The sequence below is a fragment of the Echiichthys vipera genome, assembly GCF_963691815.1.
Source record: "Echiichthys vipera genome assembly, chromosome: 22".
In the NCBI taxonomy this organism is placed as follows: Eukaryota; Metazoa; Chordata; class Actinopteri; order Perciformes; family Trachinidae; genus Echiichthys; species Echiichthys vipera.
This window is the reverse complement of record NC_139847.1, coordinates 2,420,301-2,443,730: the sequence shown is the minus strand read 5'-3', so window position 1 is coordinate 2,443,730 and position 23,430 is coordinate 2,420,301. Positions and strand designations below refer to the sequence as shown.

Here is a 23,430-nt window from a genome sequence, read left to right as displayed (position 1 = left end):
TCAATAAAAACACAAATAATATTAAATAGATAAAAGGATTCAGTACAAATACAATGAAGCTGATTAGATATTTTTTTACCCTACTGTTGTCTTTCAATCTAACACTGAATATCAGCAGAAAGCAACTTTATGTGTGTGTGTTTGTTTGTATTTATGATGCAGATTTAAAATGCTATATTACTTATCTAATAATAATATTAAAATTTAAATATTGTTTATATATTTTTTATTATTACTATTATTTATTTGTATTGTTTAATTTAATCTCATAGGCTAATTCATGTTTTTTTATGGTGAAGTCAAGGACAATTAATGAAATATCATTATTTATAATTATATGAATTCATAACATCTGAATATTGTTGATATTATTATTATTATTATTATGATTTATTGTTGTTTAATTTAATTTGTAGGGTTATTCATGTTTCATGTTTGTGGTGAAGTCAAAGACAATTTTCTACAATATTATTATTATTAATAATTAGATGTATTAATAATATTTGAATATTGTTTATATTGTTATTATTATTATTAGCTTAAACCACAGTCACCATTAAGAAAGAGCTCCCATCAGCGTTTGTTGCGTAGACTTAATGTTCCTGTGTTTTCTGAGGTTTTCAAACACAAAATAAGTTTATTCAGAGTGTTTTCGTGCTCATGTTCAGTCAAACGTGTTCACATTAAAGATGTCACCTGTGGTTCAGGTTCAGACTCCACTAAAGGTGCAGTGCTGCCTGTCATTCCCTGCGCTGGGAGTTCCCATCTCTCATCAGTCCCCCGTCATCTCTACAGTGTCTCTCAAGTGGTTGAAGAATATTATAGTCTATATTTTTAATACTGTTCCCAAGTCTAATGTATGGTTTCAGACACTAAGCGTGGGAACGGTAAGAGAGCAGCACTGGTGCAGGATAAAGGCACCAGTGCTGCTCTCTGGTGCCCACACACTGAAACTGCAGCAGACTCAATCATTTAAACTTATCAGTCATTGATAAAGAAGTATTCCACCACTGTAGAGACTCCATAATCCTGCTTTATGTGAACTTTCTCTTTCTTACTTTAACTCTGGTTTTCACATGGACATACTTTTACTTAAGAGGAGTTTTAAATGCAGGACTTTGACTTATTTTTACATAACAAGGCAAAAAGATCGAGATTCAGGAAGCTTTATTTATTTGTCCCGAGGGAAATGATTGTGCAACAGTTTCAATACAAAGATGAAAGGGTCAGAGTGACAATAAGCATAAAAACATAAATCACATCAAAATAAAGCATAAAACATCAAATAAATCAACAATTAACTAAATGTGACAGAGAGCAACAGGCTTCCACCACTGTGATTTTCATAATAAATGATATTTTGCTCGTGAGATTTTAACTTCTGTATAAAATTTGACTATGTAACGTAATAATATGACTAAAAATGGATCTGTTCTAAGATTCCATCTTTTAACTTTAATTTTAATTTAGTTTTATTTTTAGTCTGTACATTTGTACATTTTTTTTAACTTAAATTTTATTGTAGTCTTTTTAAAATTCTATTTTTTGACACTGTTTAGTTAAATTTATATATATTTTTATTTCATATTTACTTTCTTTGTGACCAGGGAGATGTGCAAAGTAAGAATTTCATTGTGCAGCGTGACGTCTGTCTTAACTGAACATATGACAATAAACATCTTGAATCTTGAATCTTGAAAACCACTACGAAGGGATGCGTATGACTAGAAATAGATGCAAAATTATAAAAAATATGACGCAAAATGGCTACAAACAATTGCTAAATGACAAAAAATGGATGCAAAGCCACTATGAAGGGGTGCAAAGTGACAGAAATAGATGCAAAACAACTACTTTTGTTAATTGAATTATATTTTACATTAAGGTGTTTGTTACTTTTACTTAAAAATCGGGTCTGAATACTTGTTCAGTACAAGAAATAAGTTAGCTAGGCAAATGGTTTTGTTAGCTACTATAATTGGTTTGTTAGCTAGGCTAATTGTTTAGTTAGCTAGTCTAATTGTTTTGTTAGCTAGGCTAATTGTTTAGTTAGCTAGTCTAATTGTTTTGTTAGCTAGGCTAATTGTTTAGTTAGCTAGTCTAATTGTTTTGTTAGCTAGGCTAATCGTTGCCACCGTACTCTACAGGGGAATTGTTGGGTCTCTGTAAATCATGAATAAGTCATAGAGTGTGGTCTTTAACTACTCTGTAAAGTGTCCTGAGATAACTTTTGTTATAATTTAGCACTGTAAATAAACTGAATCGAATTATATTTGACATTATGGTGTTATAACTTTTATTTAAAAATGCGGTCTGAATACTTTTGTTAGCTAGTCTTATTGTTTTGTTATCTATGGGGAGTTGTTTTGTTAGCTAGGATAGTTGTTTTGTTAGCTAGGATAATTGTTTTGTTAGCTAGGTTAATTGTTTTGTTAGCTAGGCTAATTGTTTAGTTAGCTGGGCTAATTGTTGCCACCGTACTCTACGGAGGAATTGTTGGGTCTGTGTAAATCATAAATAAGTCATAGAGTGTGGTCTTTACCTACTCCGTAAAGTGTCCTGAGATAACTTTGGTTATGATTTGACACTATAAATAAAACTGAATTAAATTGAACTGAATTTAATTATATTTTACATTATGGTTTTGTTACTTTTACTTAAAAATACGGTCTGAATACTTTAGTTAGCTAGGATAGTTGTTTCGTTAGCTAGGCTAATTGTTTTGTTAGCTAGGCTAATTGTTTTGTTAGCTAGTCTAATTGTTTTGTCGTCCATCTTTTTTCCGGCTCATTTCTCTTTCAGTTGGTGACGTCACGCAGCCGGAGCGCGCGTGTGTGTGTGCGCGCGTGCGGCTCCGTATCATGAGCTCGCGACCCAGGGGCAGAACCGGGAAGCTGGGAGAAACGGTTCAGTCGAAACCAACAACAACAACAAAAACAACAACAACAGTTATTGTTTTGAGATAAACACCGAGTTTTAAACCGGTTTAACGCCTCGGACGCTTCCTCACACCGAGCCCAAGTGTGGGACCGACTCAGGCTGAAAAGTTTGGCCGTGTTCGGGTGAACTTCCCCCGGGTTGTTGTGGTGGATGTTAGCGGCGACACGTTCGGGAGGAGGAGGACTAATGTCGGGGCTGCCGGCTCCGTTTTGACCCAGCTCCATTTTCTCCAGACAGGAGGGAAAGTGACGGAGCAATGGCCGAAGCTCGGTCCGAGGAGGACGAGGAGAACATGAGGGACACCCGGGAGCAAGTGGTCCGACGGCAGCCGAACAGCTCCGGAGGTAAAAACACCCAAAAACACCCAAAAACACCGACTCATCGTGGCTGTTTGACGCCGTTTCCACCTGACACGGACTTTATTCAGCGTGACATGAGGAAACAACAGGTTGACACAGTGAACTGACTCTATAGGAGCAAGTAAAAGCTCCCACAACTCCTGTTACATACGTTTATGTCGCTTTGCAGTGTTTTTGTGGTATGTTTGGTGAGTTTAAAGGTGTTTTGAGCTTCTTCAGGCTCTTCATGGCAAAATCAGATGAAAAATGATAGAAAATGAGACGAGAAATGGCTAAAAACAAATGCTAAATGACAGAAAATGGATGCAAAACTGCTATGAAGGGGTGCTAAGTGACAAAAACAGATGCAAAGTGACTAAAAATGGATGCAAAATGGAAACAAAACCACTATGAAGGGATGTGTAATGACTAGAAATAGATGCAAAATGACAATAAATAGATGCAATAGGGCTACAAATGGATGCAAACTGACTTAAATAGATGCAAAAGGCTACAAATGGATGCCAAATGGCTACAGATAGATGCTAAATGACTAAAGTGTTTTTGTGGTCATTTTGGTGAGTTTAAAGGTGCTTTGAGCTTCTTCAGGCTCTTCATGGCAAAATCAGATGAAAAATGATAGAAAATAAGAAGAGAAATGGCTAAAAACAAATGCTAAATGATAAAAAATGGATGCAAAACGACTATGAAGGGGTGCAAAGTGACAAAAATAGATGCAAAATAACTAAAAATGGAAACAAAACCACTATGAAGGGATGCGTAATGACTAGAAATAGATGCAAAATGGCTACAAATGGATGCTAAAGGACTAAAAATGAATGCTAAATGACTATAAAGGGATGCTAAATAACAAAAAATGGATGCAAAATGACATAAATAGATGCAAATTGACTAAAAATGGATGCAAAACTACTTAGAAGGGATGCGTAATGAGTAGAAATAGATGCAAAATGACAAAAAATAGATGCAAAAGGGCTACAAATGGATGCAAAATTACTGAAATAGATGCAAAAGGCTACAGATGGATGCAAAATGACTGAAAATGGATGCAAAAGGCTACAGATGGATGCAAAATGACTGAAAATGGATGCAAAACAGCTACAAAAGGATGCAAAATCACAAAAAATAGATGCAATAGGGCTACAAATGAATGCACAATTACTTAAATAGATGCAAAAGGCTACAAATGGATGCAAAATGGTCATTTTGTGGTCATTTTGGTGAGTTTAAAGGTGCTTTGAGCTTCTTCAGGCTCTTCCACTTCTGTAATATTTGTAGTTTCACTGTAAAATCTCTCATATGACTGATACACACACACACACACACACACACACACACACACACACACACACACACACACACATTTGTACAAATGTAAATACGGTTCAGGCTGCACTGGAAATACCACTAATAAGGTGGTTTCATGTTGCATCAACTTGCTGCAGATTATTCAAAAGGTCTTTTTACCTTTAATAATGAATTTACCCAAAATAACACCCAGGAACGAAGTCTTTCTGTTCCTTTACATCATGACAAAATCTAAAATGTGAATATTTTCACATGTTTTCTTTTATTTCAGGGATGAATAATGTTTTACACTCTCCGTTTGATATTGTGAGGGGAACTTTTTACTTCCGTCTGGACATTTTACGGCCCGTTATCGCTTTAATTAAAATAATATTTGACTTTTTCCTTCTTTTATGCACACAGACGTGTTCTTAAACAAGTGATAAGAGATTCAAATTGCAGGCAAATCCTACGTTGTGAGCGCGGGTGTAGCCAAAGCCGTAAATTCTTGTATCAACACGTGGACATGTGGGTCAAAGTTTACACACCGGGGCATAAAAACACACACTTGCGGTTCATTCTGACGGTGCCGGCCTGTGCCAAGACTCACAGCCATCAGTTTAATGCACCAGCCTCTTTCTTTGTCTGTCTCGTTCACACACGTTATGATTTAACATGACTCTCCTTTGTTATTGTGTGTGTGTGTGTGTGTGTGTGAGTCAGAGATGATGGGCTGGGTGCATCTGTGGGGAGATTACGACACACTTGAAATGCGATACTACGATAACACTCAGTCAAGTCTTAACTGGAAGAAAACATCCCTGAGTCAGGGTTGTTATGGTTGTTTTGGGCGCTGGAAATCCTTAAACACTTGAACTTTAGGGCGCCCTCCCACTGTGCCTCCGTCCCGTGCCCCGTGCTTTAGGGTCCTTGTCCCCCCCTCCAGGCCCGTTTGTACTCACACTACCTGGGCCTCGGAGAATGCTTCTTGCTGCCTATACGTCATCACGCCGTAACACGTCACACGCATTGATGACGTCATGGCGATGCGTGGCTTTGTTTCCAGATCTTTCCGTAGACCTCGGAGTTTTTGTGCGTCTTGTCGACTGTTTTTGAATCATTTCATCGACCAAATCTGCAGTAAACACTCCACCTCCGCATCACACCAACGTGAACCTTTCACCGCCATTGTTTGAAATGTCCGCGCATGGTCCCTCCTTCTTTTTTCTACGTCCCAACAGGCGCACAGGAAATGACCTCAGAACCGCCGTAGGCCTCGTGCTCGTACACGTGTGCACGCTCGTGCTCGTACACGTGCGCTCGCTCGTGCTTGTGTGTAAAACTGTAGTTCTCTGAGTGTCCACTAGGGGCAGGTTTCATAACAGAGCAGTTTCTCATTGAGCCCCATGTTAAAAACACTCTAGTCTGTATGTTTAGGTCATATCTCCATGACAACACTGAGGGGGGGGGGGGGGGGGTGTTGTACCAGGCTAGTTTTTATTTTACTGGAGGTTAAAGTTTATGAATAATTATGGGCGTGTCCTCTTGAGTGACAGCTAGCCTCTGGCCCTCACTTTTTCTCGGAGGCTAGTTAGCATCATTAGCATGCTAACTCCGTCATCTGGACCTGGACTGTGGACGTTCGTGTGGTGGTGTTTCCATAAGTGACAAGATGGTTTGCTCTTCAATCACCTGAACAAACAGATGGTTTAGGAACACACCGTGTTAGCGTTAGCTCTGTTATGCTAATTAAATAGCTTCACTTGCACCATGACTTGAATACACCCTGCTATCCATGACACAGACACTAGATGCTAATCAAACAGAAAAAGCGTCTCAGCTAGCTTGAGTTATACCATGTGGGTGATAAGAGCCATACGGTGCTGGAAAAGCTCGATAATGCACCTTGTAATACTTGAATTTGACTTTGACTTTGGGAAACATGCAGCCACCGCGCTGAGTATAACCTGAAATATTGCTTTTGCCGTTCCTCATTAAAAACCAGCAGATGATGTGGATGCAGAGGGATTTCCAGGACAACAGAAGCGGCTCTGCCTGCTGTTCAGTGCAGACCGACAGAGACTTTCTTCTGTATTCAGTAAATATCAGCAGAGACACGACCCACATGATGCACACAAGCACTTTGATCTCGATGTTGACATTTGGTTTCGGGAACGGCACCGAAACACAACAAGTTCCAGTCCAATGAAATCGTCAGACTGCTGCAGATTATTCTGAAGGTCTTTTTACCCGATAACAAAGTCTTTTTGTTCCTTTACATGAGGGCAAGATCAGATGCAAAATGACAAAAAGTGGATGCAAAACCACTACGAAGGGATGCAAAATGATTATAAATAGGTGCAAAAGGACTATGAAGGGATGCAAAATGACTAGAAATAGGTGCAAAAGGACTATGAAGGGATGCAAAATGACTAGAAATAGGTGCAAAAGGACTATGAAGGGATGCAAAATGACTAGAAATAGGTGCAAAAGGACTATGAAGGGATGCAAAATGACTAAAAATAGATGCAAATCGATTATGAAGGGATGCAAAACGACTAAAAATAGACGTTAAAGGACTATGAAATGATGCAAAATGACTAAAAAAAGATGCAAAACGACTAAAAATAGATGTTAAAGGACTATGAAATGATGCAAAATGACTTAAAATAGATGCAAAATGACTAAAAATAGATGCAAAATGACTAAAAATAGATGCAAAATGACTAAAATAGATGCAAAATGACTAAAAATAGATGCAAAATGACAAAAAATAGATGCAAAATGACTAAAAATAGATGCAAAATGGCTACAAATAAAATCAGTAGTGGATGTTAGGTGCCAGTTGGTCTGACGGGGAAGTGCGTCACAAACATCACAGCAACAAAATTGAGCTCACAGTCACAACAACACATGCAGCCGTCAAACAACAACAACAACAACAACAACAAAGGAATGCACCTCTCTGAGCTGTTAAAGCATCGACTGATGTTGGAAAGAGGCTTAACCTTGTTACAAACACACAGATCTGAGCACATGTGATGCTCAGTCAGCCAAACTCAAGCATGTGACGGTGACGAGCCGAGGGCGCCGCGTCTCAAACACGCACTTTCATCTGAGCCACAACGTGAAGCGCCGTGGTTCTGGATCTGAACGGTCTGGGACTCATTTCTCTGGCATCTGAAGTCGGTTGTTTCCTCAGTGTTTGTTTTCAGCTGCTGGGAAATGCAGCTTTAATCAAAAACATCACCTCAAGTCAGATTTTTGTATCATTTCATGAAACGAGGGAGGATTAGGGCCCAACCCTTGGTTGTGACATTTTGCTGCTTTTCTTTGTTGTTTGAGAAAATCGACTCCGTATTTTTCGGTGATTCGTGGAAAAACATTCACAGACAATGAAAATACTCCTGCAGCTTTAGTCCACCTCATGAACGTTGACATATTTCTGCTTGAGCAAGAGGGCAGCAATACATTTTGAACGTTTGCACCATTTACGTTGCATCATTTGCGCCACCTACTGTTGATTTGTGTCTATTCACATCTTTTGCATTGACTTTGTATGAAAATCACGTTTACATGAACACCATTAGTCGACTATTCTGTCGTTTTGGTCTCACACGTAGTGAAAGACCGATACATCGGCCGATATTTGCGTTTTTTCATGTGTATCGTATCGGCCGGTGCGGGCTGCTGCGTTCTCCGATAGTTTTTTCCCGTCATTATTCACAGACAGGCGTCGACAGGCAGCTCGGTGTTCCTGGAGACGCCTTTTTAAAGTTCAATAAATGTTCCTTTTATAAAACTGAGACTCAGAACATTTGTTTTCATCATTGCGTAATTTTTATGACGTAAATTGAGGAAGCAAAAGTCATATGGGCTCAAGAAACTCATCAGTCCGTATCGGTCATTGGCTAAACGTGCATTCACACCAAAAGCGATGGAGGCGGTTAAATGGCGTCCCGTGCTCACATTTGTCACACTTTTGATCATCGCTTCATTCGTGTCTATCGCAGGTAGCAGACAAGCAGCTAGCTAACTGGAGCTAACCCCGGCTCAGCCTACTCTGCTGTTGTGCTAAATGGAAGTGACGCTAATGATAATGGACGTTCTGCTAATGCTAACATGGGTTTGAATTCTTCTTCTTCTTCTTCTATTTCTTCTTCAGGTTCTTCTTCTGTATTTCTTGCAGACTAGACGCCCAAAGGCACGTCGCTGCCATCCCCAGGTCATAGTTATATCCGTTATATTAGATGCACAGGAACAGTCAGGTTTCCCCAAACACTGCAACAATGGCGTCTTCGTTGAGCCCGTTGAGGCCCTGGATGTTTTACGGAGAACTTCGATGATGCTTACCGCAATCTCAGCGCTGATTGGCTGTCGCGGCACAGCTTCACGCACATGAGGCAATAGACACGATGGATGCTTCATGGTTTCAACACCTCACTCTTTATCGCTCAGAACACGTCGCCCGAAGCAACATCGCGTGTCATTGCGTGTCATCGCGTCATTTACATTGATGTTGAACGGCAGCGTGGCGCTTTCATCGCCTTTGGTGTAAATTCACGGTTAGGCTGATGGAAAGAAATGGGTGTCAGCAATCGGCCCTAAAAAAAACCATACGGTTCGATCCCTACTCAGTTGAGCAAGTTTTGCTGAGTCATTTATTCATGTTTAATGCTTTTTTCACATTGAATGACTTATTTACCTGAAACATCCGACACATCTGCGCTAAACAAGATGTAAAGTGAAGCTTTCTCATGAGTCTTTGTGCAGAAACTCACAGATCTGTCGACTAAACCAGTTCAGTGTTCGTCGCCCCAGCGTCTCTTTAATGGAGGACGGCCCCAGCTCTAATCTCTGACATGTAACCCCTCGTGCCAAACAACAAACGCAGCAGATGACGAGCACAGAGTAAAATTTGCTGCGGTGTGCATTTACGTGTTTGAACGCAGCTCCGGTACAAAGCTGCAGCAGCAGCAGCAGCAGCAGCGGGACGCACATCTGGAAGTGTTAAAGCTCCAGATGACTGCAGCAGAAAACCACAACAGCCAATCACAGCGCCACTTCCTGACTGCTCCCTGCCAATCAGGAAGCTGGACGCAACAGACGGGCAGTCCAGAGAGCGTTTTAGAGGCACAGAGAGCGAGAAAGAGGGAGAGAAGGGAGGAAGAGAAGACCGAAAAAGTTGAAATGTTAGGTTTTTAAACAGCAGAATAGGGAAGAAAGAAGTGTTTTGTTTCAAACGTGTCAGAGTTTAGGTTCTGGGGACGCCACAGGAAGTGGAGCTGACCTGGTTATCAGTTACGGGTGTGGAGAGAAGGAGAGGAAACCAGGGAGGAAAGGGTTAAATGCACACACACGCACGAAAAACGGTGACTGGGAGAGAAAGAAACTACCTTCTCTTTCTTTGGAGCTCCAGGTGAGGACACTTCTGTGTGTTTAACCTTTTCTAAACTTCCCACGGATCAGAAACTTCCCAGAGACGCAAGTTACCAACCTCCAGACGCGTTTATGTCATCGCTGCTTCAACACTCGGCGCCGTTCATCCATCCATTGAGGTCAACGATGAGGTCGTGACGTTTAAGACGATTGATGCATTTATTCAGCTTCTAAACGAACGTGTAGCGTAACGGTTTAATCCAGTTTTCACGACCTACTGCGAATTCCTAAACATATTTTCCTTTTATCTTGATTATCTTGTTTTCGTTTTGATTGGAAGCCAAAATAAATATAAAAAAACTAACTACGGATCGACCTGTATGGATGTTTTAGGGCCGATATTTGGAGCCGATACGACTTTTGCTCCCTCAGTTTACGTCCTAAAAATTACGCAATGATGAAAACAAATGTTACGAGTCTCAATTTTTAAAAAAGGAGCATTTATTCAACAAAAGGCGTCTCCAGGAACACCGAGCTGCCTGTGGACGCCTGTCTGTGAATAATGACGGGGAAAAACTATCGGCGAACGCAGCAGCTCGCACCGGCCGCTAACATAGACCTAATTTCATCTTCAGCCTCTTATCCGGGGTCGGGTCTCGGGGGCAGCAGCTCCAGCAGGGGACCCCAAACTTCCCTTTCCCGGGCCACATTAACCAGCTCTAACTGGGGGATCCTGAGGCGTTCCCAGGCCAGTGTGGAGATCTAATCTCTCCACCTGGTCCTGGGTCTTCCCCGAGGCCTCCTCCCAGCTGGACGTGCCTGGAACACCTCCGCAAATATCGGTCTATAACTAAAACGCTAACGTTCAGATGTAGAGGCCTGTTAATGACGGCTGCTCTCTCTCTTCACAGGTCGTCCTGACAGACGTAAGCCGGAGCATCGTCACAGGTGAGAGATCTTTCTTTATCTGCTTTGTCTCAACAGTTTTGGCCGCAGAGCTGCGTTTGATGTGGAAATCCAGCTCATTCAGAAACTCTGTGAAGTAGTTTGGCCAAAGAATAAATCCGTAAATTACTGCTTCTGTGTGAAGTAAATTCAGAGATTTGTTTGGTAAAATATTAACCATGTTGGAAAATGGGTTTCTGTCAACATGTAAACTGATTTTCTTCGCAAAAGACAGAAAAACACCAAAAAGCTGCGGTGGTAGGATTTTCTTCCCAGAGGGTAAAAGCCCATAACCAGAACTACGTTTTTTACAAGCTGCTGAGTCCAAAAACTGAACCTTTATGAAGCTACAAGTGGATACAGGTGTTAGCTCAATGCTAACACACAATGGGAATTACCTTTAACGCGCTAACAGGAATTAGCTTACAAGAATAATAACTCCTACAGCTAGCATTATTGCTACAACCACCAGGTGAAAAATCACTGTGTTCTCCGTTAGATGTTGTTTTGTATCAATGTTTTCTGATTTACAATAAAATATTTCATAAAAAGTCTGTTAGCTCAATGCTAACACATGATGAGAATTACAATTAACGTGCTAACGGAAATTAGCTTAGAGTAGAAATAACTCTTAAAGCTAGCATAACTGCTACAGCCAGGAGGCAAATAATTACCGCGTAGTTCGTTATGTTTTTTTTATCATGGAAAAGTTAAAAAAATCTGTTAGCTCGATGCTAACACATGACGAGAATTACCATTAACGTGCTAATGGAAATTAGCTTACAAGAGAAATAACTCTTAAAGCTAGCATAACTGCTACAACCACAAGGCAAATAATAACTGCGTAGTTTATGTTCTTTTGTATCATGGAAAAGTTTAAAAAGTCTGTTAGCTCGATGCTAACATATAATGAGAATAACCATTAAAGCGCTAACAGTAGTTAGCATCGTGGGATGATAAGATCCACTTAACGTGCTCAAACTTCCTGCGTTAGTGTCACTTGCAGAACTATAGATGAATAAATCAGTATTTCTGTAGTGTGTCAAACTCAGTTCACACTTTTGTGTTTGCTTTATGCACTTTAACGTTTTTATAAACAACAAAAAACATCTTCTACGGACATTTTCTGCTGTTTGACTCCAGTTTAGACTTTTTCTGCAGCCGCTCTCTCTGACTTTTCTCCTCTGGTCTCCGGGTCTGACACACTCCTGAAAGTATTTTGGCTGTTGGCCGGTTGGCATGGCAACTAGCCCGAGAAGTTTAAAGAGTGTGTGTGTGTGTGTGTGCGCCTGTGTGTGTGTGTTTTATGAGGGAAACAGAGCCTCAGTTTGAGTGTATTTTCCCCTTTAAAGTTTGAAACAAGAGAAACCAAAACTGATCCGTAAGAAGGATGTGAAGCGTCTGAAAAGCCACTAATTCACAAATAAACAGCTTTTTAAGGGAGAGGACGACGTTAAAGCAACTATTTCAGTTTGTGGCGTTGAAGTAAAAGTTTAATTTCGTCAGCTTTCACGTGTTTCGCAGGTTTCAGCTCTTCTTTTTTCACCAGAACACGAGATTTCAAACCGGTCAGGTGTGAAAAATGGTCAGATTTTGATTTTAATGAAGATGAAATCTAAACTGAGCTTTCTGCAATAACTGTCACTTATCACTTCCTGTTGCTGCTTCACAATAAAAGCGTTAAAGGGGAGACACCCCCATGCAAAACCACAATTTGGTCAATTTTAACATTTGGGGTTGTTTTGCTTCTTTAACTGGTGTAAAGAAAATATATTTTCTGACTTCACTTTGTCTCTTTGTGTCTGTTAAGTTAGCTAGTTAGTTATTACGCCTCATTTGCATATTTAAAAAGAACATTTAAGGAAACTTGTAATACAAAAAATACTTATCTAAATGTCCGTAACTAACCGGGGAAGCTTCAGAGTGATGTCTGTGAGTTAAGTAAAGTAAATAACCAAATAAAAGGGGCTTTTATTGTGAAGTTAAATGTGTTTATTCACCGTTTTACAGCCGAGAATGTGAATCATAAACTCACAACGTAGTGTTTTAAACCTTTATACACGTTCAAAGTTTATTTTGATTAATTAATTATTAAACATTTATGAGCAGAACTTTACAAACAATGGTCCCAAACTCTGACACCAACGCTTTTTACAGAGAAGAGGGAGAAATGGAAAAAAGGAGTGTTTTTTCCATCTCTGTTTAAAGTGTGTGTGTGTGTGTGTGTTTGGTCAGTGTCGGGGGAGAGTCGTGTGTGTGTGTGTGTGTGTGTGTGTGTGTGTGTGTGTGTGCTCACGGGTATGTGGCGGAAAGAAAGAAAGAGAGCGAGCGAGAGAAAGGGAGAGCCGGTCAGAGACAAAGAAGGATTAAAAAGACAGAAAGTAAAAGACGTCTGAACTCCTCCTCTCCTCTGGGTGAGTGTGTTCATCTCTAACCTCTCTAAGAACAACTACTTTATAATTTAAATAAGTCAATTTCACGATTATTGTCTTTGAAGGGGATTTTCCAAACGTCTCCCTGCTCTAAAAGTTTGTGAAATCAACATTTAACAAACCACAAACTGACTTCATTGGACACACGATGATCGAAGAAGTGTTTTGTCAACTCAAAATATATTTATTCGCATATTTATAAGACAAATCCAGATGATCACAACCCGTCTTCCACAAAACTGGGACTCAAAATACTTAATAACATGCGTAATTACAGCGATAATAAACAAACGTAGGCAAATAATTAGTTTGTATATGTTCTGTTAGATGTTCTTTTGTATCAATGCAAAGTTTTCTGATATACAACAAAGTATTTCATAAAAAGTCTGTTAGCTCAATGCTAACACATAATGAGAATTACCATTATTGTGCTAACGGAAATTAGCTTACAAGAGAAATAACTCCTAAAGCTAGCATAACTGCTACAACCACAAGGCAAATAATTACTGCGTAGTTTGTTATATGTTCTTTGTATCATGGCAAAGTTTTTTCATCTCATCTTCAGCCTCTGATCCTGGATCAGGTCTCGGGAGCAGCAGCTTTAGCAGGGGACCCCAAACTTCCCTTTCCCGGGCCACATTAACCAGCTCTAACTGGGGGATCCTGAGGCGTTCCCAGGCCGGTGTGGAGATCTAATCTCTCCACCTGGTCCTGGGTCTTCCCCGAGGCCTCCTCCCAGCTGGACGTGCCTGGAACACCTCCCTAGGGAGGCGCCCAGGGTTCATCCTTACTAGATGATCCTGAACCACCTCAACTGGCTCCTTTCAACGCAAAGGAGCAGCGGCTCTATTCCGAGTGTTCTCTAGGAGCCAAAATGTGTGCTAAAGTGTCCTCTAGGAGCCAAAACGTGTGCAAAGGTGTCCTCTAGGAGCATAAACGTGTGCTAAAGTGTCCTCTAGGAGCCAAAACGTGTGCTAAAGTGCCCTCTAGGAGCCAAATGTGTGCTAAAGTGCCCTCTAGGACCCAAAACGTGTGCTAAAGTGTCCTCTAGGAGCCAAAACGTGTGTTAAAGTGTCCTCTAGGAGCTAAAACGTGTGCTAAAGTGTCCTCTAGGAGCATAAACGTGTGTTAAAGTGTCCTCTAGGAGCCAAAACGTGTGCTAAAGTGTCCTCTAGGAGCATAAACGTGTGCTAAAGTGTCCTCTAGGAGCCAAAACGTGTGTTAAAGTTTCCTCTAGGAGCCAAAACATATGTTTAAAAAGTCGGTTGCGTTAATAACATGCGTAATTACAGCGATAATAAACACATGTAAGGAAAGAGAGGCAGGGGACAACAGAAGTGAAATAACGTGACTCATGTTTTCCTCTTCTCTCTGTAGTCAGGGTCCTCTCTCGTCCATCAGAGCAGCCATCAAGAGAAGTGAGTATTCATCCTCCTGCGGAGACGCGTAAAACCACCGGTGTGTGAAATAACTGATGAATGTGTTCCTGAAGAAGACAGAAGGTCATTTATCCCACAGAGTTCTGCAGCAGCCTGGAGTCATTCTGAGCCGCGGCCGAGAAAAAGGGTGATAAAATCCTTATTAGGGCCCGTCCACACGGAGACGCAGTTTCCCTGAAAACGCACAATCTCTTTATTGTGAAATTAGTCTTAAATTTAATTCCAGGTGGCATTAAAAAGTTTTTAAAGTCATTGCATTTAACTTTCGTTACTCCGTAGAAACCTTGTGTACAGAAAACTTCTCATTTCAACTTTGTGAATCAGCTGTTCTTCCTCCATCTCTGCGTTTTATAATAGAAAACAATGCAATCAACTGTGTTTAACTGTTTCCTGTCGTCGTTCCAGCCTCCACCAGGTCAACATCGCTGTCTGAGCCGTCCAGAGAGCGAGACAGAGACAGAGACAGGGACAGGGACAGGGACAGGAGGTAAGACGCATATTTAAGTGATAAGCTGGGTTTGCTGTATGTTGCTAAACAGGGGTTAAGGGACCTTTTAAGAGACTGTGATTATTATTGGATGCTACGTTACTCGTGAAGCACGTGAAAACAAAAACAAGGAAGTGTTGATCGAGACATGAGGCCGAAGTAAAACGTCAGTTGATGTTCTGAAGCAAAAGCTGAGCTAAAATAAAACAAAAGACCAAGAACGTCGAGAACAAAAGATGCATTTTAAGGCGCACTCACACTGTCCGCCCGTACCGAGCCCCATTCTGTAGGGTCCTTGTCCCCCCCACCAGCCACCCTTTTTGTACTCACACTACCTGGGCCTCGGCGAATGCTTCTTGCTGCCTATACGTCATCACGCCGTAACACGTCACACGCATTGATGACGTCATGGCGATGCGTGGCTTTGTTTCCAGATCTTTCCGTAGACCTCAGAGTTTTTGTGCGTCTTGTCGACTGTTTTTGAATCTTTTCATCGACCAAATCTGCAGTAAACACTCCACCTCCGTATCACACCAACGTGAACCTTTCACCGCCATTGTTTGAAATGTCCGCGCATGGTCCCTCCTTCTTCTTTCTACGTCCCAACATGCGCACAGGAAATGACCTCAGAACCGCCGTAGGCCTCGTGCTCGTACACGTGCACACGCTCGTACATGTGCAAACGTGCTTTACAAAAGCCCACCTCTCCCAAACGGGCCGTGGACGGCCAGCTGGCCGCAGTTATGCGTGGAGCGGTTGCACTCACACTGATCAAACGCACTAGGCTTTACCCGAAAAACCTGTTTTGGCGCGGTGCGGAAGGACAGTGTGAGTGCGCCCTCACTCTGCTGACGTGGACATTTGCACAGGAAAATTATAAAAAACATGCCAATATAAAGTGTCCTGACGTCACATGACACTTTAGAGGGTTTCTCTGTGGCTGACTCTCCCATTGTCCGCACCTCCTGTTGCTAGGCGACCGGAGATCACCATCCTGTCAGCGGAGCCGCTGGCGTCCACGTCCTGGTTCCCCGGAGCCTCTGGAGGGTTCCCGCCTCCCCCTCCTCCTGCAGCACAGATCTGGGGACCCACGATCCCTCCGTCCGTACAGGTGACTGTTTGGAACGGTTATTAAACTCTTAAACACACTTTATCGTCTATAAAATGTCAGAATATAGTTAAAATCCCGCCCAGAGACTTCAGAACAACCAGTTTATTAAATATGACACAAAAAAGAAGCAAATATTTATAGTTGTTTCTGCTCCTCAGCCGCCTCCGTCCTACGAAGAGGTGATCAGGGAGAAGACACGGGAGCAGGTTCTCCTGCCTCCTCCAGCGTCCTCCTGCTCCTCCTCCTCCTCATCATCACGTCCAGCTTCTACAATAACCATCGCCACCCAGACTGACCCAGGATCTGCCCCCGAGCCCCAGGACTCTCAGGGTGAGATGAAGCTGGGTTTTTTACAGTACACTTCAGTTTTAATGTTTTAAAGGTCTGAAAAGTCCGTAGAGTTTGATTTTAAGTGCTTGAAACTGTATTTTTTTTACCTAAAACACACAATCACATCTGATTTAATGTGATGAAGAAATGCAATAATCATGATATTGTATAAACTATATGCACTGTTTATAAAGCAGCTCTAAATCTGAGGCCACAGCTCTCAGCAGGAAACTGCTGGATTGTTACTCCAGGTAGGGAATGAGTCCTGACCCCAAGTGAAGGAGTTCAAGTACCTCCGGATCTTGTTCACGAGTGAGGGGACGATGGAGCGTGAGTTTGGCCGGAGAATCGGAGCAGCGGGGGCGGAGCTGCAGTCGCTCTACCGCACCGTTGTGATGAAAAGAGAGCTGAGGAAGGCAAAGCTCTGGATCTACCGCTCAGTCCTGGTTCCTACCCTCACCTGTGGTCATGAAAGCTGGGTCAGGACCCAAAGAACCAGGTCCAGGTCAGGACCCAAAGAACCAGGTCCAGGTCCAAGCGTGTGAACTGTGTTTCCTCAGGAGGGGGTCTGGAGTCTCCCTTAGAGAGAGGGGGAGAAGTTCAGCATCCGTGAGGAACTCGGAGTAGAGCCGCTGCTCCTTTGTGTTGAAAGGAGCCAGTTGAGGTGGTTCAGGATCATCTGGTAAGGATGAACCCTGGGCGCCTCCCTAGGGAGGTGTTCCAGGCACGTCCAGCTGGGAGGAGGCCTCAGGGAAGACCCAGGACCAGGTGGAGAGATTAGATCTCCACACTGGCCTGGGAACGCCTCAGGATCCCCCAGTTAGAGCTGGTTAATGTGGCCCGGGAAAGGGAAGTTTGGGGTCCCCTGCTAAAGCTGCTGCCTCTGGTGTACAGCGCTGTACGGTGCTGGAAAGCTTCCAAAAGCTCCCTGAAATTCTTAAAGGTGCTTGAATTTAACGTTGAAAAAGGTGCGAGAACTGTTGTTAAGAAATATTTGTGTAAATTAATTTGTGTGCAGTGAGAAGACCGGTGAGACCGCCACGGCCGCCTTTCCGTTACCCTCCCAAACCGTCCCACGTTGATGACATCACCAGCCAATCGACACTCTCCTCCCTCGGCAGTGACGGCGTGGCACCAGACACACACTCGGTCACACACACACAGTGCTGCGACCTCCTCGCTGAGCTTTGCTCCCCTTTAACCGCGACGTCCAGCGCTCAGACGGACCAATGGGAGCAGTCTTCTGCCGCTGTTGACGTGGCAACGCATCCCGTCGCTTCCTCTAAGGAGCGGCCCAGGCCGCGTCCCCGCTCCAGGATCAGCGCGCCGCCTATCGTCAGCGACGTCAAGGTGCAGACTTTGGTGAAACTGCGTGAGGACGGTTTGGCCACGCTAGCTGCACGCGCGGGAACCGACGCCACCAACCAGGACGTGAGTCAGGGGAAGTACCTCCAGGAGCTGCTCGAGGCCTTCAGCGCGGACGACTGGGGCTTCCCCGAGCGCCGCAGCGACAGCAGTGAGCACAGCCAATCGGAGAGCGAGGAGGAGGAGGAGGTCGAGGAGGACATGGCGACTCTGAAAGCGAGGATTCAAGCCTTCGAGCAGCAGCAGTCGGCTGACGAGAGCTGCGGAGACTTTGTCGTCGCAAAGAAACCTGAACCCCGGCCACGCCCTCGTCTCCAGGGGCAACCAGCCAAGCCCGCCCCTCCAACTGTCGCCCCGAAACCCAAAAACATCTCGCACGCAGCCAAACCGTCCAGCAAGGTATTCTGGGAGGACGGCGGTTCTGCAGCGGAGGATTCAGGAAGCACAGAGAAAACGCCGGAAACAGACTCAAGCGCTCAAACTGAAATCCAGACATCGTCTCCGAACACCGACAAACCCTCCGTGTCACCAAAACCACAGACGGCTGCAGAACCCCTCCTGTCCCCCGCCCCTGTCCCTGTCCCTGTCCCCGCCCCCAGACCCCCTCCGCCCAAACTCACCCCCTCCGTCAGTGACCCTCCTCCCCCGGTCAACCCCAAACCTCCGCCCAGACCTCCAGTCGCCCCCAGAGCCAGCGTCGGAGCTCCGCACCAGGAGCGGACCATCTCCACTCTGCCCCCGAGGCCCTCCGCGGAGGTCAGCAGCAGTGGAGCGCAGACAGGAAGTGACGAGACGCAGGACGCTGTGAACCAAACAGGTGAGTTTTTCTTTCCTTTAAAGGGTGAAATCAGTCGCAAAAATAAACCAATATTGTGGATCGATTGAAATTAAATATTTAGACCCTCCAGGCCCGTTTGTACTCACACTACCTGGGCCTCGGAGAATGCTTCTTGCTGCCTATACGTCATCACGCCGTAACACGTCACACGCATTGATGACGTCATGGCGATGCGTGGCTTTGTTTCCAGATCTTTCCGTAGACCTCAGAGTTTTTGTGCGTCTTGTCGACTGTTTTTGAATCTTTTCATCGACCAAATCTGCAGTAAACACTCCACCTCCGCATCACACCAACGTGAACCTTTCACCGCCATTGTTTGAAATGTCCGCGCATGGTCCCTCCTTCTTTTTTCTACGTCCCAACAGGCGCACAGGAAATGACCTCAGCTGTAGGCCTCGTGCTCGTACACGTGCGCACGCTCATGCTTGTACACGTGCAAACGTGCTTTACTAAAGCCCACCTCTCCGAACGGGCCGTGGACGGCAAACAAACCCAAAACAGTCTGAAAGAAGTGTTCAACTGACCGGTGCATGAGAAAATGACGTTTTCAGTCAAAGTGAAACTAAATCTGATCCCATAGTGAGTGAATCAGTGTTGGATAATCTGCAGCCGCTCTGTAAATAAGTCTGAAGCTCAGTTGGACGAGTGCAAACTGAACTGGAAGCTTATCAGCAGCAGCACGTGCAGGTTATCTGGCAGATAAGCAGCACGCTTCCTCCAAACAGCCTGCAAATATTTGGGAAAGGACCTGAACTTCTACACACGCTCAGAAACAGCTGAGAGTGTTTTTCAGGGCGCACTCCCACTGTGCCTCCGTACCGTGCCCAAACAGGTTTCACGGCTAAAGTCTGGTTCCTTTGACCAGTGTGAGTGCAACCGTACCGCGTCTAGGAGCGGCACGCTTGCCGTCCACGGCCCGTTTGGGAGAGGTGGGCTTTTGTAAAGCACGTTTGCACATGAACGAGCACGAGGCCTACGGCGGCTCTGAGGTCATTTCCTGTGCGCCTGTTGGGACGTAGAAAAAAGAAGGAGGGACCATGCGCGGACATTTCAAACAATGGCGGTGAAAGGTTCACGTTGGTGTGATGCGGAGGTGGAGTGTTTACTGCAGATTTGGTCGATGAAAAGATTCAAAAACAGTCGACAAGACGCACAAAAACTCCGAGGTCTACGGAAAGATCTGGAAACAAAGCCACGCATCGCCATGACGTCATCAATGCGTGTGACGTGTTACGGCGTGATGACGTATAGGCAGCAAGAAGCATTCTCCGAGGCCCAGGTAGTGTGAGTACAAACGGGCCTGGAGGGGGGGACAAGGACCCTAAAGCACGGGGCACGGGACGGAGGCACAGTGGGAGGGCGCCCTTAAAGCCAGGAGATTCCATTTTTTCCGACTGTGTCAAAAAATACTGATGATATTTAACCCGGTCTTGTTGTAATATGTCTGTTTTGTTGTCGTTTCAGTGAAAGTAGGAAGTGTTCGACGTCCAAGCGTCCCGACCAAACCAGCAGCACTGAACTCACTACGCAGAGCTAGTGGTGAGTGCGTGTGTGTGTGTGAGTGAGAGTGTGTGTGTGTGTGTGTGTGTGTGTGTGTGTGTGTGTGTGGCAGTACAATGGAGTGTTTGAGAGCTTAGAGACGCAAATCTTTCTGCTCATTTCGTTGCAGAAATATGCAAACGTATGGAGAGATTTCGCGTGTGTGTTCAGTCCAAACGTTGTGAAAGAAAAGTACAGTGATTGTGTGAGAAGGAAAAAGCCTCTACTGTTGTTCATGTATACTGTACTCTGTGTGTGTGTGTGTGTGTGTGTGTGTGTAAGCCCTGTGATTGGTTAACCTGACAGAGACTCCCCATTATGCAACAGGCAGCTGCATCATGAATCTGTGTAACCCAGGATGCAGGTTTCCGTAGTTTTCTTCTGGTTTAAACGTGTCACAGTAAAACCGTCCAGTCAGTCACAGCTGCAGAACCTGAAGTGTGTTAAACTATCTTAAACGTTTGACTCATGTGGAGCCTCATCTCTATTTCAAAATGTTATGTTTTAATATGCAAATGAGGTGTTATCTAATGCTAACTTTTGGTGAATTTAGGAGAAATGTACGGACACAAACGGCCGAAGTGAAGTCCAACAAATGTTTTCTTTATAGTCCAGAACAAGACGTGTAAAACTGACCAGTGCTTGTGTCTAGACACAAACAGACTACCGTATTTTCCGCATTATAAGGCGCACCACATTATAATGAATGTCTTATTTTGAGACTTTTTTCATATATAAGGCGCACCGCATTATAAGGCGCATAGAACAGACGCTACAGTGGAGGCTGGGGTTGCGTTAAGGACCGCCTCTAAACTCATTGATGTTATGTTCGCGTGCTAGCGCGAGTAGCATCCAGGTGAAGACCCTCACTTGACACAACCCCCTTGCTTGACGGAAGTGACGCAAAAGTTTTTTTTTTCAAGTGAGGGGCTCGTGCTCCGGGTCTGCAGCTGGACAGTATCGTGCTAGCGCTGTTGCCTTCAGTGGAACAGTGATCGTACGGACACTTTTTCTTGCTGCTCTCTGTTCAACAACCCACTGTTGGAGTTTGTCCTCCAGCTGCAGCCGTCTCGCTCTGTTCCCTCTAAACTCTGTTTAGTCTTCTTTACTCGGCGCAGGTCGTCTTGTTGCTTCCTCCACTTCGGCACCATTGATTGGTTCATGTTCAACTCTCTGGCTGCTGCTCTATTCCCGTGTTCTGCTGCGTGACTAATGGCCTTGAGTGTAAACTCTGCGTCGTAAGCGTGTCTCTTAACAGGAGCCATTTTGGGCTCTTTACACAAACACACACATGGAAATGAAACGGCACGCTTCACGCAGTCGTATATCTCAACATGCACCGCGCGTTACTTCTTCTACGGGGGAAAATAGAGTCGGCGGCTGCTCACCGTAGTTGGAGACCTGTTGTGGCTCAATATTGGTCCATATATAAGGAGCACCGGATTATAAGGAGCACTGTCGGCTTTTGAGACATTTGAAGGTTTTTAGGTGCAACTTATAGTGCGGAGAATACGGTAATTGAAGTCAAAACAGTCACCTTCTCTCGTCCTCCAGCTCCAAATCTGACCCCTAAACCCACTGGAGCCTCGCAGACGCCTCCAGATCCAAACCCAGTCCCGCCCAAACCTGCAGCTCCGTCCCCACCCACGGCCCCCAAACCTTCAGGACCGGCACCGGCACCGGCTCCAACCCCGGGGCTGAAACCACCGACTCCAACTCCAGCTCCTGTTTGTGCTCCAGCTCCTGCTCCTGCTCCTGCTCCTGCTCCGGCTCCTGCTCCTGCTCCTGCTCCTGCTCCTGCTCCTGCTCCTGTTAGTGCTCCGGCTCCTGCTCTGAGGAAAGGCGCCGTGATCCAGACCAAACCAGAAACCCCGGGCCCGGCAAACCCCACCTCCTCGGAGCCTCCTCTCCCTCCACGGTGAGACAGAGATGTGACGACGACCTGTAAATGTGCTGATACGTGACTACAGTCTTGTCTAAAAGTCTTGCTGTAGACTTGTTTTATTTTGAAAAGCAGCTTCTCTTCCTGTTTCGGGCACCTCAATCCTTCTCCCTCCTCTCCAGGCCGTCAAGCGTGAAGCTCCTCCCCCTCCGTCCTCCACCAATCAAAGCCACCCCTGGACGACCGCCGCCTCCGGCCGTCACCCCCGGCTCCCTCGGCCAACCAGACTCCTCCGTCCAAAACTGGCCACGCCCCTTCTGTGTCGACCGCCGCCAAGTCTTCGCCTTCACAAACCGCTCCGCCCTCTTCTACAGTATCAGCCAATCAGGTGCAGCCTCAAAGAGCGTCAAAGAGAGGACCCCCTCTGCCCCCCCGCCCTAAACCCGGACACCCCCTCTATAACAGCTACGTGGTACGCACACACACACACACACACACACACACACACACACACACACACACACACACACACACACACACACACACACACACACACTCACAGATTTTACATTTCTTACTTGTGTCTCAGAAACAGGAAGTCCTGATCGTCCTGGACGACCCGAGCCCCTCAGAGCACCAATCAGGAGAAGGGAGGAGTCAGACCGCCGTCATCAGAGCGTCTCAGTGTCTCCTGGACCTGGACATCCGACCAGAGCCCGCCCCCGACCGGGACAGCCAATCAAAACCTGCCCTGGAGGGCCTTGGCCTATCAGACTCTCAGGTATTCGAGCGCTCTTCTTAAAGACATTTTTTTACATTTATTATTATTTTATTTTCAGCGTTTCATTAGATGAGGAAATGTTTTCTATTAAATTATTTTAATTATTATTATTAAGTGTTTTTATGAAATCTGCACATGGAGAGATTATAAATATTAGTAATATTAATAAAAGTAATTAGTAAAATTATTCCTCTCCTCCTCTTCCTCGTCCTCCTCCTCTCCTCTCTCCTCCTCCTCCTCTCTTCCTCCTCCTCCCACTCCTCCTCCTCACCTACTCTCCTCCTCCTCCTCTCCTCCTCCTCCTCCTCTCCTCTCT

The 23,430-nt window shown here is 44.6% G+C and overlaps 1 protein-coding gene across 1 annotated transcript in view; it reads left to right on the top strand.

Moving 5' to 3' along the window:
- The first annotated feature begins 2,874 nt into the window (after positions 1 to 2,874).
- The window catches only part of LOC310963878 (uncharacterized protein), a 25,303-nt gene continuing 4,747 nt past the window's right edge, over positions 2,875 to 23,430 (top strand). Inside the window, 12 exon segments of the mRNA XM_083936835.1 lie at positions 2,875 to 3,284; positions 10,877 to 10,913; positions 14,720 to 14,760; positions 15,187 to 15,268; positions 16,244 to 16,379; positions 16,538 to 16,709; positions 17,728 to 18,891; positions 20,377 to 20,451; positions 22,006 to 22,369; positions 22,516 to 22,606; positions 22,608 to 22,805; positions 22,923 to 23,114. Of these exon segments, the coding sequence (XP_083792961.1) occupies positions 3,197 to 3,284; positions 10,877 to 10,913; positions 14,720 to 14,760; positions 15,187 to 15,268; positions 16,244 to 16,379; positions 16,538 to 16,709; positions 17,728 to 18,891; positions 20,377 to 20,451; positions 22,006 to 22,369; positions 22,516 to 22,606; positions 22,608 to 22,805; positions 22,923 to 23,114 (2,640 nt within the window). The 5' untranslated portion in view covers positions 2,875 to 3,196.